The 10,033-nt window shown below is 43.2% G+C and overlaps 1 protein-coding gene across 1 annotated transcript; it reads right to left on the minus strand.

Moving 5' to 3' along the window:
* Positions 1–61: 61 nt before the first annotated feature.
* DAZAP2 (DAZ associated protein 2) lies at positions 62–4,943 on the minus strand. The gene is made up of 4 exons (XM_070937899.1): positions 4,745–4,943; positions 1,925–2,046; positions 1,010–1,252; positions 62–325 (listed from the first exon to the last, which is right to left on the minus strand). The coding sequence occupies exons 1-4, from the start codon at positions 4,755–4,757 to the stop codon at positions 197–199; spliced, it is 507 nt and encodes a 168-aa protein (XP_070794000.1). The 5' UTR covers positions 4,758–4,943; the 3' UTR covers positions 62–196.
* Between the last annotated feature and the right edge of the window lie 5,090 nt (positions 4,944–10,033).

The following is a 10,033-nucleotide window of genomic DNA, read 5'->3' on the forward strand; positions in this document are numbered from 1 at the left end:
TTTGTATTTTAAAATTTGCTTTTTTTTTTTTTTTAAAGAAAAAGTGCCTGAAGGGTCAGGGCACCAGGAAGACACCCCGCATCATCATGTGTCTAAATTGCAACTCCAGGTTAATACGACTAAAGCGGTTACATTGTGAGAAGTGCTGACAGTATGTGATGTCGTTCCTTTACACCAATGTAGCCCCCCCCTTCTTTCACCAGATGGTGTAGCCACCATCGGAGCCCCCCATGAAGAAGTTGCCCTTCCGTTGCGTCACTAGCACATTGGCACCCTGCATGACAGCCAGCTGGGCTGCATTGGGAGGACAGCCAGGAGGAGGAGGCTGAAAGAGAACAACAGCAACGTATTAGAGGGATGCTGTATGACAAGGCTAACAAAGTGCAGACCACAGACTCAACAGAGGCTGCCAGGCTGGGCTGCAAAAATTGGTCTTAGCAAGCTTCTTGCATAGCTTCCAGGATGCACAAGTTACACTAACTAATTTTTTTTTACCCCAAACTGTATGGTTGGGTGACTAAACTATAGCAGACTAGGATTTTTTTTTAAACCACCTCCCTGACAATTCTGTAGATAAGTTAGGCTTGCAAATCAAGCAGGCTATCCTTTCAGAGGGGTAATTCCTCAATAAAGATGAAATCACTGTAAGAAGATCACAGCATCCTTAGAAAAGCTCCAGTGTCACCTTGAGCTCAAGGAAATTTATTTATGTTATTATCATTTTCACTAATGTCTACGGAGATAAAAGTATAAGTGACACTGGAACCCTGCGGGCCTTTTCCCTGCCTTATCCCACAGTTTACATCACATTAATACCTGAGGCTGAAAATCCTTGCAGGTACTTTGCATTTATAATTGTGAAATATGGGGGGGGGGGATGATTTCATTTGCATCTTGGTAATTGCACATAGGTGGTAATATACCATTATTACCATGAAAGGCAGGGAGGGGAACTACTTTCATAATTCTCTATCACAGATAGCAAATACAATATTCTGTGCCTACTTACAGGGATATTGCCAGGAGCACTAGTTGCAAACCTTGCTCCAGCATCAAAGCCACCTTCCACGAGTACAGCAGATCCAGGAGGATAGACAGGGCCAACAGGATAAAAAGCCACTGGAACTGAAGAGCCCATTGGACCCATAGCTACAGATTGAGCCATAGGAAGGTACAGTGAAGCACCAGGATAAGCTGCAGACATGGTAGGTACAGTAGCAGCTCCAGGATGTACAAAACTTGGGCGGTACAGCTGAGGAAGAAAGCACACATAAAGAATTCCTTGTGGCTATATACTCAGAAATTTTTGTTCTCAAAGTTCTGGTTCTACTTAGGAAGATGTTTTGCCACTGATAATAGAAATAAGCTTCCATAAATAAATAAATGTAGACCAGCTGGCTAGATGTTTCTGGGAAGTTCACAATAGAACATACAAATTTTATAAATTTCTCTCATTTGTCCTTTGCCTTGTAAAACTTTCGACTTAAAAGAGTATCTGAAGCAAAGACCACACTTAATCTTAAGTGCCAGATGCTGCAGTTTGAAAAGTGGAAAGAGGTTCAGTATAAAATGTTCTTTTCATTTATATTCAACTAAAGCTGAAGTTACATACTTCTGCTTTTGGCATCAATGGGTATCTTGATCATCATGCTGACCCTGGCTTATAATGCTCAGGCAGATCTATAATTTACATATGATGAAATCATAACTCAAACATTGTAAACATTTGGCAAAACTACCTCCAAAATAATTGGAAACCTTCTAGAGAAAATTCTTGTCCCTAAATCAGCTGGTATGGTAGTAATCTATCTGATTCATCAATTATCAATCACAGGTGTTATTTTAGTAAGTGAAAAAATGTTTTTGATCTGATCCAGAAAGTCTTATCTTAATTCTTACAACAGAAAGTGATTGGAGTACATACTTCTGAGTAGGCAGGAGGGGCATCGGAATAAGGTGGAGCCTGAGGAAGTGGTATGGTCTGTGGAAACACAGACGGATTACCAGGAGATTGAACTGGATAGGAAGGCTGTGTAGGGTATTGACCTAAGAGAAGAAATTAATCAATGTCAGCACAATTGTCTTTCCTGTAAAAGGACCTGGAAGTGTATGAAATAAAGAAAAATCCCTCCTTTGCAAGCTTTATCTGAAAGAAAGAAAAAGTTTCAAAAAACAATATCTAAACAGCAAAAGAGCCAAACAGGTGTTTTTGTTCTTTAATATGTAAAATTCCTTAGATGAGATCCAGGTGATATCATTCAAACCAGCTTTCCCACTAAGAACAAAGGTAGTCAATAATTGTATTTTTACAATTGTATTTTTAAATGGACAGTGCCATCTCATGGGCACCATAAATATTTTTCAGAAGTCAACAAGAAATTAATTGCTTAACCATTCTCGCCATTGGATACCAAATCTATTTTAAACCCATTGATTTAACTAACAAGCAAGCAAAACCAATGGGTGGGTTGCTTGCTTGATAGTTGTAAGGGTGCATGGGTATTTCTTCCAATATATACAGCACTGCACATATAGCACCTTTACCCAGATTTTAGGGTTCTACCCAGCGGTGAAATCCACTTACCTTCACTACCAGTTTGGGAATGGGAGTGTGCATGCGCAGTGGATAAAAAACGGGACGTAATGACGTCTCAGTGGCTGGGCAGAGCCTGCCGCCACTGGCGCTACCGATTCATACGAGCCGGATAGATCCAGCTGGATTTCACCATTGGTTCTACCCCTCAACCCCGCCCCCAAATAAACTAGCTATCTTTTGCTGTTGCAAAAGCAGTTAAACTGTTAAAATGCCTCATTCTGGCCTGCCACAAACACAATCAAAGAAACCATAGGCCGAATTCAGCTATAAGGAGCTAGATTTTACAAGAAACTAGACATTACTCTCCAGTTTCCTATACTTGAAATTTTATGTAGGCTCACTCATTAGGTTGCCCATCCCTGAGCATATAGCTTTCATTTGGATGGTATGCTCAAGCAGTCAAGACTGTTTTGTGGCTTAAAAGAGTTGAACTGATATTCGGTAGGTAGGTAGCCATTAAGCAATAATGTATTGAAAAAAGTCATAGGAAGCAATGAGAAATAAGGACATACACAGTTAATACCATCAATTTATAACCATTTATAAATGTATAAGCTAAATGAATTCAGTTGGGGTAACCCCTTTTACTAGGGACTATTTAATAAGCTTTGTGACTCAAGAGTCACTTAAATCCAGATAGTTCATATTCTGAGCAACTCAAGAGGCCATAATGCTTTAAGATTACTCAGAATTTTTTTAATCGATGTTTTGTACTTTTATTCTCGATAGCTTATACTGCCACATTGCACATTTTAAGAAAACTGTACACATTTCATTTTGGAATGTGCTGGATTTAAACAGATGTAGGCTATCCCATTTAGAGCAATGTTTGGACTATGAAACCTACCAAATCAGTTCTTCTTTTTTTAAAAAAAAATTCATGAGAAGTAAAACTGTAAGCTTGGGTATACCACCAGTTCAAATGCAACCCTAAATCTGGCCAGGTTTGCTTCCTGAAAAGGACCAGACTATCGGCGTACTATTTTAACCAACCCACTACATGCCCCCAACTATCCAGGGATGATCCTGTGATTTGTATTCCTTCCTTTTAGGACCTGCCAAGGTGCAACCAAATTACACCTCTCCTCCAGGAAGCAATGAATTAAATGCAGGGCAACACCTGATAAGGTGCAAAAGAAGAAACGAATGTGAACCCTTCCCGCAATTTTGCGACTTGCTTCTGCATTCTGTGGCTCATTGTTCATTCCTTTCCCATTTTACTCTTAATGGCAGAGGGCACACTCCGGTGTCAAAAACCCCTCCCTGAGGATCAAACACAATTTTCCCCATTCCAGCCTCTTCATTTAAATTTGCAAAGGAAATAAGGAATGTTATCAGACAGGGCCACTTTTTGATAGGGAGCAAATGATGCCCCCTTGGCCCCTGGGCACGTGTGTCAATTTCAAAGCATCCCATGTAACATCAGGGATCGTGCATGAAGGAGAAGAAGAATGGTTGACTGTCAGTTCTGGAACCGCAGAAGAACTTTTGGCATCTAAATCCTTTTCAGAACTAAGGGGCAAAAGAGGCACAGCAGTATTAGGCCCCATGCCTGCCCATTGCTGTCTGGTGCCAAAAGGGGAGCTCCCACCAAACGATCGACTCCAAAGGGATTTTCTACTTGTCAAAGCTGCGATCTTCCCCATCCACCAACCCACCCCCAGCCCCAGGCGACCAATTTCTACCCTTCTCCCAAATGTCAGTGTTTTCACGTGCATGTGGCACTGGGGGCTCCATCCCCAGAGAAACGGTGCCCCCATTAAAAAAACCTTTCACCCTCCGGTGCCCCTCCGGACTCGCGTGTTTCCGGCGAACATCTGGAAATCCAAGGAAAGGAGGGCTCTTTCGGCCCACGAACACCCGTTCCGGTGGCAGCAGCCAAAGGGTTAACAACCTGCCAAGGAAGGTTACGTCATAGCCACCTAACCTGAGCCCTTCCCCCATTGCCTTCCAAACCCCCACCCCGACTTCGCCCGGCTTCCTATTGGTCAGGCCTGCCGCCAGTCATGGACTAGGCCCGCACATAACAACACTGCGGCGGTAGCCTTAAAGGAGCAGCGACCCTGCTAAAGGTGAGGCGGTTGGGTGGGGTTGTTGGTGGGGGGGGGGAGGAGAGGAAGGAGGAGGAGGAGGAAATCAGCCTCTTGCCTTTGCTGTTCATGATGGCGGCGCTGCAGACGAACGGACGAGAACGACGGTCCACCCGACTACGAAAGGTTCAGGCGACTCGTTAGCGTTTAGCAACGGCGGCGACCCTCTTCGCTCAACCACTTCCTTGTTGTTGTCGCTGCAGCCCTGATGAAAGGGGTTACGTTACAGCGTGTGACGTCACGCCGCAGCGCTGCCGCGAGGAACGGAACAGGGGAAAAAAAAAAAAAACCCGACCGGCTGTGTCAAGGGGTGTGGCCACGGAGGCGAGGGGGCGTGGCGCTCTGTAGGCAGTGGGCGGAGGAAGGGAGTTGAGGGAGATGTTCTACGTGTTCTGTGCCGAGAGCGGAAAAAACATATAGCCTTACGAGTTGTTACCTATCCTTTCATGTTTACACAATTACATTCATATGTTTATTTAGTATATTTATATAGCCGCCCATCTCACAAACACACGACTCCGGGCCGTATACAGCAAAACTGTTAACTCCATAACAACCTAAAAACAAATAAACAGATAAAGGAAGCAGTTAAACATAAAACCGGAGATAAAAAAAAGAACAAACATCACTTAATATGCAGCCATCTTGCAGACAACCCCCCCCCAAAAAAAAATCAGTTTTAAAAGACCTTTCTCAAGGTTTTCAGAGATGAGCTAACCTTACAGCATACCCTTCCTGCCTGACTTGGAGGGACAGGTATATGCAATTGGGAAAAGATGGTCCCTCAAATACTCTGCCCCCATGAGGTCAAAAACAGCACCTTGAATTGCACCTGGAAGCAAACTGAGGAACTGATGTGTGCCATGTATCATGTGTGCCCTCTTAAGGTAAAGGTAAAGATCCCCTCACACATATGAGTTAGTCGTTCCCGACTCTAGGGGATGGTGCTCATCTCCATTTCAAAGCCAAAGAGCCAGTGCTGTCCGAAGACATCTCCGTGGTCATGTGGTCGGCATGACTAAACGCCAAAGGCGCATGGAGCGCTGTTACCTTCCCACCAAAGGTGGTCCCTATTTTTCTACTTTCATTTTTTACGTGCTTTCGAACTGCTAGGTTGGCAGAAGCTGGGACAAGTAACAGGAGCTCACCCTGTTATGCAGCACTAGGGATTCGAACCGCTGAACCGCTGACCTGCTCGACAAGCTCAGCATCTTACCCACTGAGCCACTGCATCCCATTGTGTGCCCTCTTAAGGACATGCATATCTGTGCATCCACATTTTGCACCAGCTGAAGCTTTCAAATAGCCTTTAAGGGCAGCCCTTTGTACAGTCCCATTATAGTACAGGTAGTCCTTGACGTAAAACCACAATTGAGGCCAAAATTTCCCAAGTGTATCTCAAGTCAAGGCCTAAATCCCGACTGAAAGGAGTCGAGATAATCTGCTTCATCCAGGGCTCTAAAGATGCTTTGCAACCACCTTCTCCACAATACTGGACAAAAATTGTCCAGTGTAGTAGGATTCAGTGATGGCTTGAGGAGGGGAGCAAACCAATGATGCTTTGTTCCAATCCTCTCTTTCAAGGAAGAATTAACCATCACAAGATCCAATCACACAGCACCCTTTGGGCAGCCTTAACTAGCATGAGGGCATGGATCTAAGGAGCAGGTGGCTAGGCTCACTGTTCTAAGCACCCTTGGTCCACTTCCTAAGGTCCAACAGGATCAATCTGTTCCCAGATAACCAATCAAGACTGTATCTCAGCATCTTCCCTGGACATGGACCAAAATTGGCATCCAACTTGGAATGATTGTAAATGATTTTGTCCCAACAGATGATGTGCAAATTCTTCCACCTGGCCTTGTAGACAGATCTCTTTCCCTAGGAGAATGCAGGTCACCTTAAACAAGGCTGCCGGTTGGCTATCTGAGGACCCAATAAGATCAAAGACGTATTGCTGCTTCATCGCTTTTACTGCCACAAGGTAGGCCTTAATATTTGTGGTTCATGTTTGGTCAAGTTTAATTGCCAAATAAAATAAAATACACTTATAAATAGCACTTCAACTTATATACCACTTCACAGTGCTTTACAGCCCTGAGTGGTTTACAAATGTCAGGATATTGCCCCCAACAATCTGTGTCCTCATTTTACTGACCTCAGAAGGATAGAAGATTGAGTCAACCTTGAGCCAGTCAGGATCAAACTCCTGGCAGTGGACAGAGTTAGCCTGCAGTACTGCATTCTAAGCACTACGCCACCACAACTAAGAGAAATAAAGCCTTAAAAATGTGTAAGATCCTCCGAAGCACTGAATGATATCCAAAGAGATGCTCCAAAATTAGAATGTCACTACAGAAAAGATCCTTTTCCAGTCACTAAGTTAAATTAAAATTTTAAATTAAAATGTTACATTTTGTCTTCTTGATCTGTTAAACATCTTCCCAATCTCTCATTTACAAAGTGTTCCTAAGAAAAACTGCTTCTAGCCAAATATCAATGAAGTTCATTTTAGTGCAATATTTGTACTAGAGCAATTTTAAATAAATGGGTTTGTTTATATAAATTGACTTTGAACAAACAAAAAATACATTCAAAATATGTAATCCTAAATGCCACAGCATACAAAATGAGTGTGACAAAGACGAGTGTTTAATTTCATAAATATTTTATATTTCTTTGCATATTTGCTCTAGAAGCAGTTTCACTACATTCAGTAAATCTGATTCCAAATAAACGTGAGAAAGTTGCATCCTAAACTGCTTGTCAGACATGGCAAGGAACAATCAAACATCCCCTCCTTTCTAATTCTGTATGCTGCAAGATCTCAGTCAAATGAAAATACAGGCACCATTCATACATTTACTCGATTTATGACTACAATTGTAATCAGAATTTTCACTGCTAAGCAAGCTTAAGTAAGTCATGCCCAATTTTGCAGCCTTTTTTGCCATGGTTGTTAAGTGAAGCACTGAAGTTGTTAAGTGAATCATTAAACAAATCCAGTTTCCCCATTGACTTTGCTTGTCGGAAGCCATCTGGGAAAGTAACAAATGATGATCACGATTCCCCAAATGCGGCAACTGTACAAGGCATGCAAATTTTAATCACATGACCATGGGAATGTTGTGACAGTCATAAATGCAAGGACAGATTGCAAGTCACTTTTTTCACTGCTGTTTTAACTGCGAACGGTTGCTAAATGATTGGTCCTAAATAGTGGTGGGATTCAAATAATTTAACAACTGGTTTGCCCAGGATTAGGTTGGCTGATGTGGGAGGCGTGGCCCATCCCCCAGCTTCGCCGCACATGCGATACAAGCCTCCTGCAATGGCCAACCTGACCCTGGGCGAAGTGGTTGTTAAATTTCCTTCTCCCCCCGCTATCAAAGTGGATCCTGGCCACTGTGCTGCAATGGAGAAGTGGGGGAGCAGGGGGAAGAAAGACGGAATGTGGCTTCCTCCTTCTTGCACCAGCTATTCCATTTCCTTTTTCTCCATTGCAGCGCCGCGCCGCTTGCCCCACCCACCACCATCCAGATGCCCTCGCTTCCCCCAAGCATTTATTTGTCTACCTGATTTCCAGCTCCGTCGCATTTCTCCGTCACATTTCTTGCCGTTGTGTGCAGAGAAATAAAAGTTTGTGAGACTAAAAAAAAAAAAGTTCAACCAATCAATTTGAACTTCTTGCGAAAAAAAAGATCACAATGGCAAGAAACGCGACAGAGAAACATGATGGAGCTGGAAATCAAGTAGGGAAAGAAATGCTTAGGGGAAGCGAGGGCATCTGGGTGCCAGGTGCTGAAACAGGCCTGTTTCTCTCCAGCAGCTGCCCAGGTCCGCCGGAGGGAAGGCCGGCATCTACCGGCACTTAAACACACTTAAACGCAGCAGAATTCCAGCTCTGCCCGGGAAGAAGCAGTCAGCATGGGCACTGCAGGCAGGATGCAGTCAGGTACTGTCCACTCGCTTCAGTACCCTCCCCCACCCTCTGGTGCTCTGTTGGTGCTTTGGCCCTGGGCTGCTGCCTTATGCGCAGGCCCTTCCTCGCTGCTTGAGACAGTGTTCGCCTGAGTAAAGGTTTCTGCCACTCCTCTCTTGGACTTTTAGGGAGGGTTTTCTTTTTCCCCTGCCTAGAAGGAAGTTGAATGAAAATCAGACATGTTCTGAAAAACACAGATTTTCCGGAATATGTCTAACCAGTTCGCCGAACTCAGCAAAAAATTAGGTATCGGTTCAATTGAACCTGTGTGAACTGGCTGAATCCCATCACTGGTCCTAAGTCGAGGACTACCTTCCAAAAAGTAACTGCATAATTCATTTGACAGCAGTTTGGTTGCAATGAAACTTGGAAAGTCCTCAGAAAATACTTTACTTCCAAAATACTGCACAATTATCTATATTACAGCAGACTAGCCTTCTTTTACCTGGCACCTTCAGGTTACAGTATGTTACATTGCAACTCCTATTACTTATGTCAATTATGGATAATTAGTTGTAGTTGCAGTCCAGCACTTATGAAGGTAGTCAGGCTAGGACTGTAATGGCAAACCTATGGCACACGTACCAGAGGTGGCACCCAGAGCCTTCTCTGTGGGTATGTGCGACATTGCCAGCTGCTCTTCTGGATTCCATTGCACACATGCACACCGGCCAGCTAGTCCATCGCGCATGCGCACTGGACAGCTGTTCTCTTCTGGGTTCCGGCGTGCGCATGTTCCAGTTTCAACACTCAGTGCCAAAAAGGTTAACCATCACTGGGCTAGGATATCCTTTAGTAGGCCAAAATTACAAGTGCAAATCAGCACATTCCCCTGAGATTTTATTTAATTTAATCCCAGTTTGCTGAATGAGCCACAGTGGTAGATTTCTTATATTGTGCTAAGCCAAAATCTAGCAAATCACATTATGGCTTATTATGATGTAAAAAGTAGATCTTAGTGTTATATTGACTCTAAAACCAATAAGGAATCATATATCAACCCTGTATGGCCCGTTGGCAATACATTATACATTAAGAAGCTATTTTCATATATTGATCAATACAAATCAATTTGGTTCTCTTTTTTTGCAAAACAACAATTCTCAGGGAGATAAAAATCAAATAGGAAATTCTCAGGAGTTACTTTCCCAGTTGAAGAACTGCATACATGTCCAAATCTATGCATATGAGATCAATGGAAGACCTTGCACATAGGTTTCAAGTTTAATTAAGCCAGAAAGCTTTTAATTTGCACTAGAGAGTACTGTTCTTTAACATCAAAAGCATGCTTTCTCACACTGCTGTTTTAGCATCAGGCTTAGCTAATAATGATAGTTACTTTAAAGGCTAACCTCACTGATTTTA

Source organism: Pituophis catenifer, unplaced genomic scaffold (genome assembly GCF_029215685.1).
Source record: "Pituophis catenifer annectens isolate HBS135680 unplaced genomic scaffold, rPitCat1.0.hap2 SCAF_2, whole genome shotgun sequence".
Classification (NCBI taxonomy): domain Eukaryota; kingdom Metazoa; phylum Chordata; class Lepidosauria; order Squamata; family Colubridae; genus Pituophis; species Pituophis catenifer.